Source organism: Cyprinodon tularosa, unplaced genomic scaffold (genome assembly GCF_016077235.1).
Source record: "Cyprinodon tularosa strain WSP-4 unplaced genomic scaffold, ASM1607723v1 ctg901, whole genome shotgun sequence".
NCBI classification, from domain to species: Eukaryota; Metazoa; Chordata; class Actinopteri; order Cyprinodontiformes; family Cyprinodontidae; genus Cyprinodon; species Cyprinodon tularosa.
Window position 1 is genome coordinate 149,533 of NW_024039676.1, and position 21,525 is coordinate 171,057.

Sequence of the window (21,525 nt, forward strand, 5' to 3'; positions counted from 1 at the left end):
TTAAAAATCTACATGTTCAGGTTTGAAACTTTCAGTATGATGGTAGTCCTTCATTTTTTCTCCATCCACCATGTAGAAAAACATTCTAAGAGGAAGGTGCTGCCACCACCGTGCTTAAAAGTTGGACCAGGTTCTAAAGTTTAAAAATGAAAATATATGGAAATATGGAAATATCTATTTTATTTTGGTTCTTACAAAAGATCTTAACATGTCCCCATTAAAATGTATAAAAGGGTTTATGCCAGGAAAAACTTATATGTTTTAAAAACATATAATTTAAAACTTTTAAAAAACATACCATCCTAATAAATAAATAAACCTTTCCCCGTTTTAACCACCTGCTGATATGAGGTGTGATTGAAAAATGTGGAGTTAGTCCTCCATCACCGGTTGACCTACTTGTAACGCAGCCCTATTTGTGCTCATGAAAAAGCCCCACAACATGATACAACGACTACCGTGTTTGACTGTTGGTAAAGCACTATCAGGTCCAAAAATCTTACTTTGACTTCCCTGTACTTAGTTTAGCCAGGTTGCTCTTTTGTTGTTTTATTGGCCACACATTTCTCAAGAAGTATATTCAAAGCGGTGTGTGAAGAGTAGGTTTTTAAGGGAATGATAAAAGAAATTTGATAATTTACTGCTAATTCATGGTGATAAGGATATACTCTACAAATGAAAAGGGGTTGAGTCAAAGCAGATGACAAAGTCATGACTCAAATTTCCTTTCCTGGTTGTGTTTCTAGAAGTATAAACTTCTAAGAAATAGTTTTGTATATATATATAATATTATGTGTGCTTTTTTTTTTTTTTTTTTTTTTTGCAGACTGAATAGCGGCAAACTAACTTTTTTTTTTTTTTTTTTTTTTGAATGATTGCTCAACTTCATCCTCCACTTCTATAATGTTCCGTAACACCACAGTTACTATATTCCCAGAAACGGGGAAAAATGCAAAGTCATGCTACATAGCGGCGCGGGTTGGCTGGGGAGAGGGAACTGAGAGGAGGTTCGTTCACGGTGTGACAGAGTTATCGCGAGATCTTGGAGGTGGTATAAAATCTCCAGTCGCATCAGCGAGCCAGTCTGTCGCCCCATTCTCGGTAGGGTGGTGTTTCTAAGCTGAAGGTAGGCGTTTAAAACACACTTTTTAAGTTATAGATTCTCTTTTCTGGTTTTTTGTTTGGGACTTTTTTTATAGTACGAAGCTGTATTCTCGCGGTTTTGTTACGGTCGTGTATTAAAAGAGTGCAACAAGTCTTTTTTTTTCTTTTCCTTAATCACAAAACGGATGCTTGCCTAAAAAAAAAAAAAACTGACAAAATAAACTGTAGCCTATTTTTAGCCTATTTGGGTTTATCTAAAATCAGAGTTTCTTTTTTTACATTACTTTTTTGATCTGGGTAAATGCTTGCAATTTGTTTTCGTAAAAAAAAAAAAAAAGTTTGAAAGAAATAAATAGTTTTCTTTTTCATACGGAAACACCTGTCAACGAAGAGGAGAAGTGGTGATTTATGTTTCGAAAGATGCCAGCTGATTACTGGCTTCTGCCTGTGGTTTTGAGGTTGTTTTTTTTCTTTCTTTTTGAAAAATAATCAGATTAGTTATTTACAGTACTTTCTTAAATGCCACATTTAAAACCCACCATAATTATCTGAGATTGTGGACAAAACAGAATTTAAAATCATCTTTTGGAGCTCAAACACTGTGAAGCAGAGCGAGGCTTTGAAAACTTTTTTTTTTGACGGATTTTGTAAACAGAACTTACAGCTGGGCTGATTATTTATGTTAGACTTTTTTTCTAGAATAAACACACGGCTGTAATTTTTCAATGGGGTTGTGCGTCACATGAAACCATTTCCTTCTCCTGTGATCCAGTCTAGTTGAAGATGGCTGCAGGCAAAGCAAAAATTGGAAGTCTGGCTCCGGACTTCACGGCTAAAGCAGTGATGCCAGATGGCCAGTTCATGGACCTGAAGCTGTCTGATTACAGAGGTAATTCTTATCTAGATGCATAAAAAATGTTTTTGATTTCACCATAAAAGGACAAAAAACATTCTCCTTGCTTCAATTTCCAATTCTTACAGGGAAGTACGTGGTTTTTTTCTTCTATCCGCTTGACTTCACATTCGTATGTCCAACTGAGATCATCGCTTTCAGTGATGCTGCTGATGAATTCAAGAAGATTGGCTGTGAAGTTATTGCTGCTTCTGTAGACTCTCACTTCTCTCACTTTGCATGGTATTCAACATTTCTTTACTGCAACATGCTCAATGACTTTATGAGCAATTCCCCTTAAAAGATATATATTTTAATGCGCTCTTAAAGGACCAACACGCCTCGTAAACAGGGAGGTCTGGGTGCCATGAAGATCCCACTTGTGTCTGACACGAGACGCACCATCTCAACAGACTACGGCGTCCTGAAGGAGGACGAAGGCATTGCCTACAGGTGGGCAGACATGGACCTTAATATTTCATCATTAGACGCTAGATTTCCCAGCTTTTATTTAGAGTTTTGACTGCTTTGAATGGTGTAGAAATGCATTTAAATTGTCAGCAATTTTGTGTATGTGATTATCAATTTCTTCTGTTTCAGGGGTCTGTTCATTATTGACGACAAGGGTATCCTGCGACAAATCACCATCAACGATCTGCCAGTTGGTCGCTCTGTTGAAGAGACCTTACGTTTGGTTCAAGCATTTCAGTTCACTGACAAACATGGAGAAGGTTGGTTTGTTTTCAGTTTTGCTTGCAGCCTTCTGTGACTTAAAAAAAAAACGTAATGATATGGGTTAAAAATCATTTCATGCTTATCTTTTGTTTTTGTTTTTAGTCTGTCCAGCTGGCTGGAAACCAGGAAGTGACACAATCAAGCCAGATGTCCAGAAAAGCAAAGATTTCTTCTCCAAGCAATAATAAAAGAAAGACAGCAGTCTGCCGCCTGCTCTAGCAGATTTCATTTCGATATGACATTTCCAATAATGTTTGAGTCTGCGCCTTGTCGTCATCATACACTGTATTATACTTCTGTGTAAATGGTGCCTTGCGACCAAAGTACAGTAATTATACTGTGGTAGCTGTTTTCATCTGTGGTTGTTATTTGACATGTTATTGTCTGTGGGTCCAGTTTGTTGATGTTTTATTACATCAATAACAGTTAACTTGTTAGCATTTACACTGTTGCAAAGGCAGACCACATGTTCTAAAAATGTTTTTTTTTTTTTTTACTGAACAAAAACATTATTTCACCTAAATAAATTATGCATTTGACAAAAACACTGCTTTTCATTTTTTATTTCAAAGCACCCTTTATTGAGTGTTTACTAATTTAGACTTAGACAAACTTTATTGTTTTGTATACAAAATGAAATTTCAATTATACAGCTTTCAATTATGAACATTTCCATTTAAAATAGTGCAGCAGTGATCAAAATGTAAACTGTAGGAGAGACATGGTGCAAAAGCTATTAATGTGGACTGTCCAGAGCAGTGCAAAAATAAATGGATGTGGTGCAAAATGTAGTAGAAACACTGAGGTGAGTTATATTATCAAATTTGATCACAAGTGTGCGATTTCAACAGCATTAATGGTAGCATGGAAAATGTAAATGGTGCCCTTCTGTGTAAAAGGTAAAAATTACCATACAGCATATATTGCTATATTGATATTTTAATGGATAAAAATGACTTGTAAGGATAAATGGAATTACAAAATGAAATCACAGTGGTTACTCTTGTCAGTCTGGATATCTCTGCTGTGACTGACTCATGTATACTTGCCAAGCATTGATCAAGCTATATAAAGCATTAGCAGCAATAAACCACGGTTTTAAATTACTTTTCTAAGGGCAACAAGGATGCTTCATGTTAAACTAGAAATGGAGTGCAGACTTCCTTCAATGTTGCCCCATATTGTTACACCTATAACAAAAATTTGCACATGATCTGGATCATTATCAAATTTTAATTGTTCCTTGGACTGAGCTGTACGGAAGAGGATTAGGGCCACTGAAAAAAAAAAAAAAAGTTAACTGATTTTTAAATTTCTGTATAATATAAGAAAAGTCAGAATTCTGACTGTTTTTCTCAATTCTTAGTGAATTTTGAGAGCTAACATACATGCTACCAACAAGCCGTAGCATGTACTGTATGTTGGCTCTCAAAAATGTTTGTTTTAGAGACCAGCTCTCTTTTTTTAATCACCTTCTGCTCTTCCATTAATGAAATAGTATCCTCAGACACGTAAACAGTCTCCTAATTCCCTCATTTTCCACCAATGTGTTAATGGACCTCTCAAACAACTCACATCTTTGTTAGTGAAGCTGAGTTAGTGAAGCATCTCTTTCTTTATGGTGCCCATCTACATTAAGAACAAAAATTCTGAGATTAAAATCAGAATTCTGAGATTAAAGTCAGAATTCTGATATTAAAGTGATAATTCTGAGAAAAAAGTCAGAATTCTGAGATTAAAGTCAGAATTCTGAGGGGAAAAAAAAGTGATAATTCTGAGATTAAAGTCAGAAGTCTGAGAAAAAAGTCAGAATTCTGAGATTAAAGGGATAATTCTGAGAACAAAGTTAGAATTCTGAGATTAAAATCAGAATTCTCAGAAAAAAAGTTAGAATTCTGAGATTAAAGTCAGGATTCTGAGAAAAAAGTTAGAATTCTGAGATTAAAGTCAGGATTCTGAGATTAAAGTCAGAAGTCTGAGAAAAAAAGTCAGAATTGTGAGATCAAAGTAAGAATTCTGAGATTAAAGTCAGAATTCTGAGATTAAAGTCAGAACTCTGATCCCCCCCCCCCCCCCCCCCCCCATATTAAACTGAAATTATATCAAAAAATCTGCTAACTTTAAAAAAAATTTTCAGCGGCCCTAATCCTCTTCTATAGTATGGTGCCTTTGTTTAAAAAAAACACATGAAAATCAGTTTATAACATTTCAAGTTATCTAGTCTACAGACACAACTAAAAACATAAGCTCCTTGGCAGATAATTAATGTCACCATTAAATTATAATTAAATTAAATGTGTATTTTTGCTCAATATAATTTCTTTAAGCTCAAAAGCCTTAATCTGTGTCAAACCTAATCACTAATGTTGGTTATGATAATATGGATTTATGAACATTATCATTCATACAGGAACTGTTCTTGAGCGGGAAAACTGAAATGCTTTCTATCAGATTATATCACTAACATTTTTTCACTGTAAACGGTTGTTTTATTGTTCACCAAAGAAAACTGAACTTTACACAGAGTAAACTAGCCTTTATGTATTAATATAAACTAGCTAACTCTGTCTGTTAGCTCGTTCGGCCGTTAGAAGCTAGCTGCCGGTTGACTCAGGTAGCAGGAAAAATGGCGTCCACCAAAATGATCCTTAGAGGAAAAAAGGAGGAAACCGTCGAGGTTTGTTGAAAACACACTGCTTAAATACTAACACAAACTTTTCTTTTTGTTGTTTCTATGACAATATATAAGTGTATATAAGTGTTTTTGATTTTTTCCCCCCTTATTAATCAAGCTATCACATCCAACCACAGCTAGCTTGTCCAGATGCAAATCATATAATTCAAACATTGACTTCTTTTAATATATATTAGAAGTATTTATTTATTGTTGGTGTGAGGATTATTAATTAAAGTAGTTAATCTCTCCTTTGGTAACATGGACAGATGTCAAAAATGTTCCATCTGTTAGTTTTTTTTTTTTTTTTACTTTTCACTGGACCAAGACCAGTGAAAGGATGGGATTAGCAGGGGAATTGATCCATGCTGTTTGATAACTCTAACATTATGGAGCATTTATAAACTAAGGAGAAATATTCTTCTTTTGTTAACGCCTCAATTCTTCTCTGACTGTATCTGTTTTTACATCTCCATTCTTCCTCCATATTCTATGACCTTAATTCTTTGGTAAATGAAATTGAAATTTGAGTGTTTTTTTTTTTAAACCCCATTTTACAGGTCATTTTAAGGCATCTCTAAAAGGGTCCTGCAGCCAACTTCCTGTATACGTCTGTGTGTTTTAACTCTTGGAGTAAATAAGTTGGTTAGATAAAAAATATATTGATATAGCACCATTCACCGTATAAAAAAATCCAGAGATGCTCCACAGAGCGTGTTTCACAGACAAGCAAGAAATTGAAATATACCAATAAACATTCTGTGTTAAAGTTCTATTAGAAAGAAAAAATTAAGTTTAATCAAAAATACACATCTTAAATGTATCACTTTGCGTTATAAACCTACATCATTTCTGGGTTTCACTCTTACAACTGAAGTATTAAAATACTTGTAAGCTTTGGCTAATATTCAAATTTACTGAGACCATCTGTGTTTTGTATTTATGGATTATTTATATGCATTTTTTTTCTTAAAGTGGACCGGATTATTCATGAATGACTTAAAATCCAAACAAGAGTCTCTGGTCTTTGTCAAGAGGATGTTGGCCGTGGCGGTGTCTTCCATCACCTACCTGAGAGGGATTTTCCCAGAGTTTGCCTACAGATCCAGGTACCTGGAAGGTAAGCACAGAGCAGAAATACCCTGAACTTTGCCACAGGCTACACTTCTGAAATACTTTGGATCTACACCAAACAGAGTTTTTATCACAACATTCTAAAGTATCCCCCCCCCTTTATCTCTATTTTTCTAGATTTGTGCCTCAAAGTTTTGCGTGAGAACAGCAGCATCCCTGGGGCCAACAAAGTTGTGAGATGGTAAATATATTATTCTTGCCTCAGGGAGGCTAGAATCTTGAATTTTCTATGTTTTCGGTCACGCCATTGGTAAATGATCCCTTTGTCCTTGCCTACGATTTAATCCAGGATGATGGGCTGCTTTGATGCATTAGACAAGCAGTATGTAAGTACATCCCTCTTTTATTAAACTTTGAAATGATAACAGTCACATATTCTCCCAGTTTTAACAATACTACTCTACTTTTACCATTGTTACATGTTGTCCCATAACAGCTGCAGATTATATACATTGGGGTGAGTATTTTGCATAAACTAAAACAACATTTAGATTGATTGCACTGGAAGAAATCCAAATCTAAATAAGTCAATTTTTCTTAACCCTTTATAGTGTAAATTACCATTTTTGATCACTTGCATACCCCTTAAAAATGGAGTCCCCCCTGTCTTTCAGTTAAGTCTAGAAGCACAAGATCTATATCCAGCCATTCAAAGATTCTGCTACATGGCTGTACATCTTATTTTGGCATTTGCCAATAAGATAAGCCTTTGAATGATATATTACCTACTGTAAATTAAGTTGAAAGAAAAAAGGGAAAAATTCAAGAAAAAAGGGAAAAAACCTAAGAGAAAAGTTTAAAAATAAAGTTACAAAATTAATAAGCCTAAACAAACAATTATTTTAAGGTTTATAATATAAAAGAAATTAAGTGCAAGTATCAGCATTAAAGTTTCTAAGCTTATGTTGAACCAAGAAAAATGTTTCTTTTAGTCTCAGTGTTTTTCATGAATTTTTATTATAAGCACTTTTGTTATTTTTCTTTATATATTCGGGCAAGTTGGTGTTTCTTATTACATTGACATTAATTTTTTACATTAAAATATCCATATTTTTTTAATGTTCCAAAGGTAACAAGGTTAAATGATTGGCTTGAAATTTTGATTTTCAAAGTATTTCGCTTAGTGCCCTACAAAGGATTAAATTAAATGTATTTGTTCTTGCATTGAGTAGGTAAGTGAGACACCTTGCCAATGAAACAAGACAATTTAACATAAAAAATAAGAAAAAAACAATTGCATTGTCTTATTTCAAGTGAATATTATGAAATTATCTAATTTTAGCAATAACAATGCTCACTCCATTGGCAGATCATCTTATTTACCTATTTAAATTAAGGGTAATTACTCTTAATTTAAGACATTTTTACTTATTTCTATAGTGTTTTTGCCCTGTGTAATATTTTGTAGGAAAAAAATGTACTGAAGCATTAACAGATTGTGTTTTTTTTTTTTTGTGGGGTGTGGATTTAGGTTTACACTGATCCAGAGGACCATAATGTAAGTTTTATATGAAACAAGGCATGAATATTCCTTTGCTATAACAATAATGTAAGTAACACAGGGGCAGATTTAGGAAATTTGGGGCCCTTGGCAAAAAGGGACAACAAATAAAACAGACCCATTGTACAGATATATATTTTTATAGAATAGACATATTATTTGATCTACCTTTAGTCCCTCTCTTCCTATCCCTTTTCTTGCTGTTTTCCACTCTGTTTTCTTTTGTCCCTTTTTCTTTTCATATTAGGAATGCTCTCAGCTGACTTAATGCTGTCTCAAAAAGAATAAAAGAATTTCAAATCACTTAGCTGATTGCTCCTTCCTGTGTTTTCAAAATGGTGACAGCAAAATTAAATAACCCAGTCCTTCTTTTCACTACAGACAAGACACAATCTGCTTATCTGTTCCCCATTTTTCATTTAAAAGAAATTATTGATTCATGAGTCATGACAGTAGACAAGAGAGAGGAGAGCAGGAGTCTGAGTAATGGATCTACTTACTCGGGAGAGCAGAGTTTGGTGCTTTTATATGTTGTCACCAAAATCTCCAGTAACAAAAAAAATACATTCACTAGATTTGGTGCTTTTTTTGTAATAAAAACGTTAGATGGGTCTAAAAAGTAATTAAATATAGCAACAAAAGCGCCAAGTTTGCAACACTGCTCTTCCCGCCATTTGTTTTCAATGATTTTCATCAAAAACATAACTAATGTGCACAAATAAGTATTAGCTGTATTAACCACACATGTTAAAGGAGTTTTATAGGGGTCCCAGGAACTTTGGGCCCTAGGGAACTGCCTTGTTTTACCTAATGGTAAATCCAACCCTGCAGTAACTTGAGGCATTGTTTTTTTTTTTTTACTTGCAGTGCATCATCGAGTCCTACCAGTTTAACTTCAGATACTCTGAAGTTGGACCAGAAATGGGCATACTCAGGTGTGCTTACATTTTCCTGTGATTTAAACTCATAGACACTGCCTATAAATGCATCGCTTCAATCGATGGTTTATAAACCTCTTTCTGAAAAACAGGAACAATGAGATGCAGATGCAGGTGACCCTGGAGGACACTAAGACAGCCTCAGTGCTGCTCATCAGGAAGCTCTTCCTGCTTATGCAGAACCTGGGCGTCCTTCCCAGCAACGTCCACCTCACCATGAGGCTCTACTACTACGACGACAGTAAGACTTCAACTTTTTAACTGTTGCAGAAAATTAAATAATAAAACATTACCCTCTACCCAAACCACGGGTCTACAGCCATCAGCACAATTAAATCACAAAGCAATGTTTTTAAGAATTACATTGTGGCAGTTTTTTTTTCAGTTTTGTTAAACTGTGTTGAAATTTCATGACAACAATATTAAAAGTACCTGTAATACTTCTTTGGATCTATTTTTCTATTTAAAACATCTTTAAACAAAAAATATCTTTAAACACAAAAATGAAAATAATATAGAAGACCTATTTATCCTCTTTTTGCTGTCGTTTTTCTATATTTTATAATCTAATAACAGAAATAAAATTGTGGTTCTTTGAAATAACAGATCTGTGTGAATTCAGGTACAGGTAAGCAGTCCATTATAAGATGACAACAAATTTCTTTTATTATAAACATTTAGTTTTCCTTTTTCTAAGCAGTTCAGGCAATATTAGAAGTTTCCTTTAGCCGAACTGAAGTCGGAAATCTCCCTTTGGACTCTAATAGTTACAGACCGCCTCACTGTGTGTAAATTAGTTTAAAAGGAAATATGACCTTAAAAAGGCCATTTATTTCAGGGTTGAGCAATGAAAAAATGACTGAAAACCAGAAACAACACAAAGACTTGACATCCAATGTTTGCAGAGAAGGATTAAAGATGCAGGCCTTTAGTTAAGAGGTATAAAACATTTAGTACAGATGCATGAGGACAGCCAAGTTGCAATAACAAGCTAACATCAGAAATCAACTGGGATCTTAAATAAATTCTCTACAAAAATCACATCAGAAATTAGATCCTTTTGTAGTTCACATGAATGTTAGCAATTGATCTATAATTAAGATAGAAAAAAAAGGTAAATGTCTTTTAAATTAACATCAAGATTCTTGTTGGGTCAATTCAAAATGTTAATAACTGAAGAAACGTGTTGGTAGAATGAAGGTTTCTCAAAAACTTAAAGCCACCAGGGTGTGAATCATCAAGTTGGAAACAACAGTTTTTTTCTTTTATAGCTGTTAGTTGTGATAAAGTCATTTTAATCTTTGATTTCCATTCCTAAGAGAAAAAAAACAAAAACCAACAAAGCACAGAGAATCAAGTTGTTTGTTTTCTCTGCTTTTAAAGTCACCCCTGCCGACTACCAACCACCAGGCTTCAAGGAAGGGGTGTACGACCGGATCTGGTTTCAAGGGATCCCGGTGCACTTTAAAGTGGGCCATGTGGAGACAAGCTACCACTCACTGAAAGTCCGAGTGTCTGTGGACCAAGGCCAGGTGAAGAAACTAGAGGAAGGAAACGAAGTGAAGGAAACAGCCATCCAGGTGGGTTCAGACTGCAGCACAGCAACACAGTCCACCATAGATCCTTTCTTTGTTTTGTTCCCTTATGTTGTTTTTGCTGTTGTAGAATCCTCCTGCAAGAAAAGCTGATAAAGGCACTCCCTCTGACGATGGTAGGTGAACATCTCCGTCTGGAAATTCAACCACTTAAAGCATTTTAAACTGCATTACCTTTGCTTCAAACAGAGTCTGGGCAGTTTAAGAAACAACCAAGACCGCTGAGAAAGGTACAGGACAGTATAGAGATATGACAGAAGCAAACTTGATAATGTGCAGGATTTTACATGAATTAGAACAAAAGGTAAGAACCAATGTTTTTCCTTTTTGTCAGCAGAAAAAAGCAGCTACTAAATCTGGGGCGAGGAAGAAAATTAGGATTTAGGCCAGGAGTTCAGCACGGTGTTACCGGAGTTTATTTACATCCACTGTTCAGGATCTGCTTCAGTTTATGGGATTTCTAACCACGAAGCTACAGAGATCATTAAAGAGATCATTTAAAAAAAGAGCAAACTTACTGTAAAGAGTTCAGTTCATTAGTGCAGAAATGTGTTCAGTGGTCACTGAAATAAAACCTGGTTGTTAACAGCTCGTGTTTTAGTGTTATTCATTTAGGTAGTGCTGCAAACACGTCATTCTTTAATTGATCCCCATCAATCAGAGCTGGTTTCTCTGAACATTCCCTCCCTCTGACGGCTCCTTCGCTCTGGTCGCTGCTCACACTTCCTCTGGCGGGCGGGCGGGGGTCTAAAAGAGGCTGTCCACGTCTCCCATCTCCACAAACACAGTCTTTAGCTGGGAGTAGAACTCAATCGTCACCTGGCCGTTCTCCCGTCCTATACCTGATAGATGGAAGGACGGGAAATGTACGCGATTATTGACATTTATCATTGTGAGGTGACAAACAAACTTAAATGTTTGGACAGAATTATAAAAGGAAGAAAGAAAACCTAAAAAAAAAGGTCTGCAGTTGCATATTCTCTATTTTTTAGAATTCACCTATTTAGCAAACCAAGTCCTGTGAATGATCCGACCTCAGTCTAAACTTAGCTGTTCATTCAAAGGCATTGCAGGGTTGTTGGAGAACATAAGTGAACAAACAGCTTCTTAAAGGCAGAGGAACACAGCAGACGGGTCACGGGGAAAGTGGTGGAGAACTTTAAAGCAGATCTGAACATAAAATATCCTTTAAACAATATCTGACTTCTATGTGAAAATGAAAAACTTTAGCAACACTGCAAGATTTGCAGTTCTTTTCCATGCCTGCTTTTCCTATTTTCGTTACACCTGCTTCTAAAGCTTATTAGAGCTCTGCTGATGATCTAAATGGTTTCAGTCAGGTGTTAATGGAGCAGAGACGCATCTGAAAGTTTCAGGACAGTGACCTTTTTAAGAGCATAATTTAGGAAATGAGGGCAAGAAGGAAGCCATTTGGCGGCCACAACAGACGCAGAAGATATACTGGTTTGACTGGTTGAAATTTTTGGATTTAAGGGGCTCGCTTTGCTTCAAGACAACCCTAAACATGCAGCCAGAGCTGCTGTAGATCTCAGCTTCAGAAATGGCCTATTCAAAGTCCAGCAAAAATGCAACGGAGAAGCTTGCAGGACTCAACAACAACAAAATAAAAGACTGTCTGTGTGTTGAGAGAATGTGAAGATGTTCCCCCTGAAATAATTTCAGTAAAATCTTTAAAAAGAGTTCAGCCCTTCCATGAGTCTTGCTTAGCTTGAATGTGAGAGATGGAGAGGCTGGATCCTTTATTGTCTATATCCCCCAGAATGCTGTGCGCTTCTGGATAAGCATTCAGGAATATTTTACACATTTGATCAGGCGTTTGTTGTGATACGTGTCGTCATCATTTTATTGCCTGCTCCAGCACTATATAATAATATAATATATATAACAATACTAATGTATTATTATACCAGGGGTCTGAAACCTGAGGCTCCGTGGAGGTGTGGCTCTTTTGATCCCTACAGTGGCCCTTTAAAGTGGTTAAAAATTGACTAATTTTTGCATATAGTAAATGAAATACTTAGAAGATTAAGTTGGTTGTTAAAGATTGTTGGAATTTGACTTTCAAAACAGAACGATCTTAAAGAACCAGGAATATATCATACAAACAACATTTCTTTTGCCATGAAGAAACTATTTTTATTTTTTACTTTAATAATATTGTATATAAAAAAATGAATGCTTCTTCTTAATAAAACATTGATGTTTTGTCCTTGTTGTAACCCCGTAAAGCACATGAAATAATGCTGAGGAAAATACAATTCAATTTTTATAAAAGCTAGAGTTGTCAGTAAACATTAAATTATGACAAAAACAACAACAGTTTATTGAATAATTTGAAATAAATTAGTTATTTGTGTCATTTGTGATGGATTAGGCATCTCTGAACTATTATTTTATAGATTTTCTGTCTGCTGCATTTGTCTGATTATATTAATCAGGATATTTAAAAAACAGATTATTTCCCACTGATAATGAAGATGTACATTGATGAGATGCATTGGGTGTTAAAGTCTTCAAAGCTAAAAGCACAACCACACCGTTTGGTATGTGAAGTGGCAACAGATTTTGTATTACAAGCTTTTTTTTTTATTTTATTTAAAGTTCATGCAATATTTGCGGCTCTAAAGGACTTTTATTTAGCTGGGCTCCAGTTAAAATGGCTCTTTGGATTAGAAAGGTTGCAGAACCCTAGATTAGTAGGTTGATCACTCCAGGAAGCCTTTAGCCCCCGTTCCCTTGGAAAACACTTAGTCTGTACCTGACATTTTGAAGCCTCCAAATGGAACCTCCACCGGAGTGATATTGTAGTTGTTGATGAAACAGGATCCGGCTTTGAGCTGTTCCACCACACGATGGGCTCGGGTCACATCCCTGGATACAGAACGGTGCATTAGGCGAACAACAACCTTTACATCATTTACATGCTCTTAATTACATTTTCTTAAAGAAATACAATGACTAATGAAGGTACGCTTTCTCCCCAATCATTTCTCCTTTGAGTTTAGGCATAAATACTTCCATTTGGCAGTTTGATTTTTTTTTTAAACACACACTGACCTTGTGAAGACACCAGCAGCCAGACCCAGTGTAGTGTTGTTGGCCCTCTGCAGAACCTCCTCTTCCTTTTCAAAGGACAGCACAGACATGACGGGACCAAAGATTTCCTCTTTCACACAGGTCATCTCATCAGTGCAGTCACCTGTGGGCAGGTAAAGGAGACCAGGAGAAAACCTGACAGCTTTTATTGGGTTTATACAATTTAATCAACTCATGTAAATCGCTAAAATCTGTTTTAATAGAACCACAGCCAAAGCTTCATTAAATAAAAAAGGAATATGTATTCTCTGCATTCATTGATGACAAAATAACAAAAGACTAAAGATAATGTTCTTGAGTTTACTTCTGTTTTCTGGGTTTTTGTCTCCCCCTGCTGGACTCTCTGATTTGGTAGTTTTTGAATTAACCAAAGTTATTTTACATGTTTTGAAGTTTGTTAATAAAAAAAAAAAAACAGAGTAAAAAGTCTTACCGAGGACACACGGCGTCATGTAGTATCCACCTCTGAGTTTAGGATCCGATGGGACTAAAGGTTCTCCTCCACACAACACCTTGGCTCCCTAATAGCAGCAGCATGACGCATGTCAGCGGTAAATCCACAGACATGGGGGTAAGTGTTTTAAGAGCTGTACCTCTTTTTTTGCTTGCTCTACAAAGGATAACACTTTGTCCAGATGTGGCCGGCTGACCAGCGCTCCCATTCTGGTGCTCTCCAGCAGTGGGTCTCCTATTGTAATCGCCTGAGTTCTCCTAACCACCTCCTTAACGAACTCGGCCATAATGTCCTTCTGCACGTACACCCTGGTGCCATTGCTGCAGACCTGTGAGTTAACCATTAAAAACGTAAAGATATGAAGACAGAGCTGGACCCAAAATACACAGGTGTGATAAATACTCTCCATATGCATTTTGAATGTTTTTTGTATGCAGATTTAATACCATGAGGCCCAAATATATCACAAGCATGAGGTTATGCTCCTTCTCTGCTCTCTCTTGTTTTTTATGCACCAGATTTTCTCCTACTCTCATGTTGATCTGTTTCTGTGCGCTTCTGTTAAATTTGTGGAACCAATCTGAGAAAGTAAACTGCAGGTGACTGGCTACTTTTAGGAAAATCCTGCCCCTTGAGACATTACTGCTTTCTTCCTAGTTGTGGCTATTAATGTTAGCAAACATCTTTAAGCTAATTGTTGCTCTTTTAAAAAGTTAAGTCAGGGTTTGGTCAGGGTTTTCACCATTGATAAGAGGTAAATTTTTTAGTCATTCAAAGGTTCTTTACATGTAAATAAAATGAGTGTGTCGGCCTGATTTTCAGTTTAAGTGTAGTGGAGCGTAATCATTAATGGAATAGTACACCCAAAACATGATTAGCCTTCATTTTCTACTCACCCCCATGCTGAACAACACTCTGGAGTACTTTTTTGATATCTCAAATGCATCTGGAGATCTGGGAGGCTTCTTGCTGTCTGCTGACATTCAAATAATGGAGGTCTATGGCGCCCGAGGCAGAAAGGTCCATAAAAGTCCACAAAAGACGTTTCAATATTCCTCCATACTGTTCGTCCAATGTATTCCAAGTGTCCTGAGTGGGTAGCATCCAGAATTTACTCGAAACAAAGTCATTTAGAATGTTTTTAGAGCATAAACAGTAGTTTATAGGATTTCCTGAAAGCGCGCACATGCGCGATCACGACGCTACGGAAGCCGGCAGACCAAACCAGCGCATTCAGCTCGGCAAAGAACTCATGCTCTTCCTCAACACTGAAGTCCTCAGACATTTTTCTTTCGTTGTTTCTTTCTTTGCACAGGTAAACGGCGCATTTCTTCTTCTACGCTTGCATTATTGGAAGAGCAGACGCTGAATGCGCACTTTCATCTGGTTTGGTCTGCCGGCTTCCGTAGCGTCGTGATCGCGCATGTGCGCGCTTTCAGGAAATCCTATACACTACTGTTTATGCTCTAAAAACCTTCTAAATGACTTCGTTTCGAGTAAATTCTAGATGCTACCCACTCAGGACACTTGGAATACATTGGACGAGCAGTATGGAGGAATATTGACACGTTTTTTGTGGACTTTTATGGACCTTTCTGCCTCGGGCGCCATAGACCTCCATTATTTGAATGTCAGCAGACAGCAAGAAGCCTCCCAGATCTCCAGATGCATTTGAGATATCAAAAAAGTACTCCAGAGTGTTGTTCAGCATGGGGGTGAGTAGAAAATGAAGCCTAATCATGTTTTGGGTGTACTATTCCTTTAAGCGTAATTTCTCAATAAAAGTATAACTTGGTCACGAATGTGTTTTAACAACAGTAGCAATATACTGCAAATATAAATGATTCATGTTAAATTTAGAACTTAGTTTGAGCTAAGTTAACATTAGCTTCACTGTTTATATTAAAGATAATGAGACTTAAATTAACTCTCATATCTAGTTCAGGGTTCCCGCGGGTCCTTAAAAAGTCTTAAAAGGCATTGAATTCTTCAAAATAAAACTAAGGCCTTAATTGGTATTAAAATGTCTTAAATCAGTCTTTCGTAGGTCTTATTTTTTAAAACATCATAAATAGGATTTTTTTTTTTTACGATTTATTTTTGTAATCTAAATAAAACGTTAAAATTTACAGATTTTTTTTTTATTATTTAAAAAAAAATAACGGCTCGCCATTATTGGTTCCGTCCCGATAGCGGAACCAATAAAAGCGTTGTTGCGGCCGGGACATTTGGGAGATGCACCATTAACTTTTTGTCTGGAAAATATGAGCAAGTGTAAATGTAACTAAAATTGTCTCCAGCCAAGAGTTTTCTCCATGGCTAAAACCAGGGAACATACATGAGGCTCAGTGGATTTTGTGCAAGAAGTCATTCAAGCTCGGAACGATGGGAATTAAGGCAGTGGAGTCACACATGCGAAGCGCGAAACACAAAGCATCAAGTAGTTAGAGAGAAACAGCCGGTATTTCTCAGTTTAGTTCCACCCTTGTCTCTGCAACGCCTCCACTTATCACCAAATCAAACATACTAAGAAAACCATACAAAGAAAAATAGCTGCAAAAAAGACTTAGCACTGGTTATTGTTGGGGCTTTAAAACTGATTTGTTTTGTTCCCTGCTAAAACAAAGTTTGTGAATTCAGTTAAATAATTGTTAAAATATATCCGTCATTTGTGTGTTTTTAGCTTTCTTCCTGTATGGGAAGCTTTTTAAAATTTGACACATTAGTGCAGTGGTTTATGTTAAAATAAACCTTTGGGTTAAGTTGTCGCAAGCGGGTTTTTCTTGTTTCTTGTGAATTTGGTCTTAAATTTCAAGTGGCATTAAAAAGTCTTAAATTTAACTTGCCTTATTGCCTAGCTGCAATTAGAAAAAGCTGTATTGTCTCTAGAGGTGGGATTTCCTTAAAACTAGCCAATCAGTTTACTCTCTCGGGTTGGTTCCACCCTTAAAGTGACAAAAGTTGACACAAGCACACATGTTTTCAACCAAAGTGCTGCTATGAATATTTATTATCCTTATGCTGTCTTGTTATATTGCTGACTTCATCCGAATCAGTGTGCTCTACCTGGCCTTGAGACAGGAAGTTGGCCATGAGCGCTCCTCTCACGGCGTTCTCTAGATCACAGTCCTTGAATATGATCACAGGAGATTTCCCCCCCAGCTCCAGAGTCACCGGCTTTATTCCCTTTGATGCCATTTCCATGATCTGAAAGTCACATTAAAGACGAACCATCAGTCCTTCCTTTATAGAAATATTAAATTGAATAGGGTAAAACACAGACCTTCTGTCCTGTGGGCACACTTCCTGTGAAGGACACCTTAGCGACATCAGGGTGGTGACACAGTAAGCTGCCTGTTTCCTGTCCACCCTGCACCACATTGAACAGCCCCTCTGGAGCTCCAGCCTTGGCATAGATCTCAGCCAGTAGCACCGCTGTCACTGGTGTGACTGGTGATGGCTTGAACACCATGGAGTTACCTGTTTTGGAGAACATGAAACAGAATATCAAGTGAGGCCTAAATTCTTGGACTTATTGTTTGTATAATGATTGCTCTCACACTGTAAAATTATGTTAAACTTTGTGCGTATCTTGGATAGATATGTTCTGAAAGCTCTATCAGTTTTGATCTACTACCGGATGGTCAGAAGTCTAGTGTTAAAACACACTATGGCTAAAACATTCAAAGCTGTCGGTTCAGTTCATCCTTAACATGAACTAGTTCTAAATTCAGTCCATCCAGGTGAATTGAATAAATTGATTCGCGTTGATTTGAACTGCCTCTTCTTCTTCGTCTTTGCACAAAATTCACATAACATTTGGATGGAAGCATATTCTCCTTATTTTTTTTTACTAGTTTTATTTTTGTTATCAGCGTACTTTTTTTAGAAGAATCTGTGAGATGGAACTGAAACTTCCCACAGTATTCTCTAGCTTTTATCTTTTAAATTATTGTTTTTGATTGAAAAATAAAGAATTTATTTTAGAACATGTTAAAAAAATACACCCATAATTGATAAAGCTTATAGAGCGGCTCAGGTTATCCTGAAATATCTCTATAGTTATGCTGCTATAGGCTTAGACTGCCGGAGGACATAGGGACCCCTTTTTCATCATTCGGCTTCATTCTATCTCCATTCTCCCATTCTGCAGATTTTTTTAGTTCAATCTCTAATGTTCTGCTCTCTCTGCTTTTTCTCATAGTAGCTTCGCGTCGTCTGTTCCCGTTTGGCTGTGACTCCATCATGGACAGAAATATCAGCTGTGCTGCTGCCATCAACACCTTTGTTTATAGATGTTTGACCTCAGTCTATTTTTCACTGTAGTCCTGTTTCTCTGACTGTGATTGGCTGGATTTGCTCTCTTTATCCCCTGACATGGGAGCTGACTCGGAGCTTGTCTGCCTGGCTGTGTGTTTCCTGGATGGGGCCGCATGTGGAGCTGGTTGATAAATTCTTTTGTATCTTTGCTTCTTTCTGTATGTCTGCTCCTGTCTCCTTGAACCCCAGTCAGCCTCGGCAGATGGCCGCTCACACTGAGCCTGGTTCTGCTGGAGGCTTCTTCTTGTTAAAAGGGAGTTTTTCCTCTCCACTGTTACTACAAGCATGTTTGGTGTTAGGGATTGCCTTCTAGTCGATGCGATCGACTGGTTTTTCTTAGGTAGAAAACTTTGAATCAATTTGACTGGATGATCTGGTGAATTGTAAAGTGCCTTTAGATGACGTGTTGCGAATTGGCGCTATATAAATAAACTGAATTGAACTGAACTATTTCTTGTGCTAATTTTGAACAGTTTGGCCTTAATTTGGAGTTGAATGTCTTTAGAGCTTCAGAAGAATCTCCCTACCACAGGCCAGTGCTGGAGCGGACTTCCAGGCAACGATCTGGAAGGGATAATTCCAGGCGCCGATGCCTACGCACACTCCGAGAGGCTCCCTGCGGGTGTAGGCAAAGGATCCCCCAGGTAGCTGAACATGCTGGCCTTGGCAGAAAAGAAGCAGAAAACCATTTAAAACAGAGGATTCGTTTAGAGAACTGATTTACTACACATTATGTCAATGGCTAAAGGACAAATATCAGATAGATTTTTGATCCAATTAAGCTCGGTTTTGAATAAGGCATTTTTGTGCTAATACCTTTGGTAGGATCTGAATTAGATGATGGGATATTTAGAGATTTTTTTTTATCGTCCAAATTTCACAATAACATTGTCCTTCACTTTATATGTCGTATTTTGCCTGTATTTTATCCATTGCAAACTGGAGCGGTTGACCTTTCATCTTTTCTAAAAAGTTTTATACACCCTTCACATCACCATACCCATATTTATTTTAGAAAGCAAGTAGAAATAAAACAAATGGACAAATGCACTGCATACGCAGCTGGTACCAACCTGCCAAAGTGCTGGCCACTCCTGCGTAATATTCTATACACAGTCTAGCAGAGTCCACATCTAAACGGGCCTCAGTGATGGACTTCCCATTATTGACCACCTCCATCTCAGCGATCTCCTCTCTCCTGCTCTGTGTAAGACAACCAGGGGTTAATACCTTTAAATGAATCGCTGTTGGAAAGACTAAATGATATAAAACTTGAAACACCTCGATTAAATGAGCAGCTTCTATCATGATCCTTGCTCTCTCCATCCCTGACATTCTGCTCCAGGGGCCAAATGCCGACTTAGCCGCCTCCACAGCCTGACTGACATCCTCTTTACCACATGGCTCCAAATGGCACAAGACACGGCCTGTAGGTGGAAACAAGAAACAAGACAATCAGAAAGATAAGCTGCAGAAAAAATATCAAAACATCATAATTTTTCTAGATCAGTAAGGATAAAAATTCAAGTCATACAGATCTGTTGCCTTCCTAAAGTATTTATTCTCCTTTTGGTGTGTTTTTCTGTGTATGTCTCAGCTTTGAGCATCTATGTTTCTTATTTTTGTTTGTAAAGTAGTTTAAGCTTAGTCAGATTTGATAGGAAAAAAATATATAAACACCCTTTTTTAATATAGGAACATATTCTATATTGACTGGAAGTCTGGACTTTGACTAGACCGTTCTATCGCATGAATAAACTTAGATCTTTAGAAACACAACTCTGGCAGTATATTTGCCCTTATTCTGTTTGAACCATCATCATCATCATCTTTTTTTTACCTCCTGAAAACCATTCCCTAAGCAAGACACTGCCACCGCCATGCTTTTAAAGAGAAGATGATGTGTTGCATTTGTATGTATAGTTTTGCATTTGGTCCAAAAGTTTCTATTTTGGCCTTGGAGACAAGTGTGCAAAAACTATGGCGAACACGACTTCTGAATCAAGACTTTTATTCACAATTATGCAATATGCATATTGTACTTATAACATTAAAGTCCATAAAAAGAAACATGGATGCAGGGAAATTCTTTTGCAAGGCGTTGTACAACACAAGTGATACATATAATTGTAATTTGCTGAAAAACTGCACCTGCATACCATGTTTTTAACTGATATTGCTTAAGGCTTAAGAATAAGTCATTATCAAACATCAGTGAGCAAAGTCCATTGAGGAAACAGCCTTCGCTGTGTGACTTACCCGTGGCGGGTTCATAAACTTTCTCCTTATCGCGTTTTTCTATGCTTCTCCTTCTCTGTCCAGCCCAGAAGTTTAGCGGGACGTTGATGCTCACCGAGCCCGTAGACAAGCACCTTACTGCGGCAGAAAGCATGGGAACGGAAGCGGGGAGAAATCTCCGGATCATTTTTATAACCGACCCGTTTACCTCAACTTTAAACACTGACTGTAAACAGGAGAGAAAAAAAACAACAACAACCATACAGGTTAAAGTCATGCGAAAAGTCCGAAACAGTTGATTATAAACGCGAACATTTCCTCGAATCGTAATATGTGCTGATATTTTTGTAACAGCTTTAGCTCTCCTACGCACTTACAGAAAAAAAACTTCATATAAACCGTTGAGGCAATTATTATAGCTTCTACTATAATTGTGAAGTCAACATTTCGACAGTTCTGCACAAGCTTAGCAAGAGGCGGGGCAAAGTGACGTTGTCAAACAGCGACCATTAGAAAGATGCGCGCACGCCGCCATATTGCGAGTGGCATTTTTAATGATTAGATCACTTTGAATGGCAGTGAAACGCAAAACAATTGACAAAATCGTAAACAGTACAATTATAATTTTATGAATTTGTTTCAAATTAAAAGATAAAAACCTAAAGCTACAAACTTATTGTTATTTTAAAGCAACTATTTAGAATAAGTAAACAAAAAAGGCGGAGCAAACTGACGTTGTCAAACAGCGACACTTAGAAAGATGAGCGCACGCAACCATATTGTGAGTGGCACTTTTAATGATTTAGATCAACAATAATGGTAG

The 21,525-nt window shown here is 37.0% G+C and overlaps 3 protein-coding genes across 6 annotated transcripts; 2 read left to right on the top strand and 1 right to left on the bottom strand.

Moving 5' to 3' along the window:
* Positions 1 to 1,008: 1,008 nt before the first annotated feature.
* prdx1 (peroxiredoxin 1) lies at positions 1,009 to 3,224 on the top strand. The gene is made up of 6 exons (XM_038274264.1): positions 1,009 to 1,126; positions 1,877 to 1,993; positions 2,086 to 2,239; positions 2,327 to 2,449; positions 2,597 to 2,727; positions 2,834 to 3,224. The coding sequence occupies exons 2-6, from the start codon at positions 1,888 to 1,890 to the stop codon at positions 2,914 to 2,916; spliced, it is 597 nt and encodes a 198-aa protein (XP_038130192.1). The 5' UTR covers positions 1,009 to 1,126; positions 1,877 to 1,887; the 3' UTR covers positions 2,917 to 3,224.
* A 2,105-nt stretch (positions 3,225 to 5,329) lies between these two features.
* Positions 5,330 to 11,450, top strand: zte38 (zebrafish testis-expressed 38). Of its 3 annotated transcripts, none has more exons than XM_038274270.1 (12): positions 5,330 to 5,408; positions 6,381 to 6,525; positions 6,657 to 6,720; positions 6,829 to 6,865; positions 6,976 to 6,996; positions 8,011 to 8,037; positions 8,908 to 8,975; positions 9,071 to 9,219; positions 10,362 to 10,558; positions 10,644 to 10,689; positions 10,763 to 10,803; positions 10,908 to 11,436. In XM_038274270.1, the coding sequence occupies exons 1-12, from the start codon at positions 5,358 to 5,360 to the stop codon at positions 10,956 to 10,958; spliced, it is 897 nt and encodes a 298-aa protein (XP_038130198.1). In that variant the 5' UTR covers positions 5,330 to 5,357; the 3' UTR covers positions 10,959 to 11,436. The 3 variants fall into 3 exon arrangements, with proteins under 3 accessions (XP_038130198.1, XP_038130199.1, XP_038130200.1); XM_038274271.1 differs by having other exon boundaries at positions 10,911 to 11,432; XM_038274272.1 differs by lacking the exon at positions 6,976 to 6,996 and having other exon boundaries at positions 10,908 to 11,450.
* On the bottom strand, positions 10,967 to 21,184 carry aldh9a1b (aldehyde dehydrogenase 9 family, member A1b). 2 transcript variants are annotated; one of them, XM_038274269.1, is made up of 12 exons: positions 21,080 to 21,184; positions 20,724 to 20,928; positions 19,746 to 19,891; positions 19,538 to 19,667; positions 18,992 to 19,126; positions 17,428 to 17,624; positions 17,211 to 17,351; positions 14,284 to 14,472; positions 14,124 to 14,211; positions 13,652 to 13,793; positions 13,353 to 13,465; positions 10,967 to 11,415 (listed from the first exon to the last, which is right to left on the bottom strand). In XM_038274269.1, exons 2-12 carry the CDS (start codon positions 20,887 to 20,889, stop codon positions 11,321 to 11,323), a joined length of 1,542 nt encoding a protein of 513 aa, XP_038130197.1. In that variant the 5' UTR covers positions 20,890 to 20,928; positions 21,080 to 21,184; the 3' UTR covers positions 10,967 to 11,320. The 2 variants fall into 2 exon arrangements, with proteins under 2 accessions (XP_038130197.1, XP_038130196.1); XM_038274268.1 differs by having other exon boundaries at positions 20,724 to 20,924; positions 21,080 to 21,177.
* Between the last annotated feature and the right edge of the window lie 341 nt (positions 21,185 to 21,525).

Bases quoted from the DNA above. Each gene is read 5' to 3' on its own strand.
- prdx1 (XM_038274264.1), top strand. From the start codon at position 1,888: ATGGCTGCAGGCAAAGCAAAAATTGGAAGTCTGGCTCCGGACTTCACG. The intron at 1,994-2,085 runs GTAATTCTTATC...CAATTCTTACAG, and splicing joins GAAGCTGTCTGATTACAGAG to GGAAGTACGTGGTTTTTTTC. The intron at 2,450-2,596 runs GTGGGCAGACAT...CTTCTGTTTCAG, and splicing joins GACGAAGGCATTGCCTACAG to GGGTCTGTTCATTATTGACG.
- zte38 (XM_038274270.1), top strand. From the start codon at position 5,358: ATGGCGTCCACCAAAATGATCCTTAGAGGAAAAAAGGAGGAAACCGTC. The intron at 10,559-10,643 runs GTGGGTTCAGAC...TTGCTGTTGTAG, and splicing joins TGAAGGAAACAGCCATCCAG to AATCCTCCTGCAAGAAAAGC. The intron at 10,804-10,907 runs GTACAGGACAGT...CCTTTTTGTCAG, and splicing joins AACCAAGACCGCTGAGAAAG to CAGAAAAAAGCAGCTACTAA.
- aldh9a1b (XM_038274268.1), bottom strand. The intron at 14,473-17,210 runs GTAGAGCACACT...GTTAACTCACAG, and splicing joins ACTTCCTGTCTCAAGGCCAG to GTCTGCAGCAATGGCACCAG. The intron at 13,794-14,123 runs GTAAGACTTTTT...ACCTGCCCACAG, and splicing joins CATGACGCCGTGTGTCCTCG to GTGACTGCACTGATGAGATG.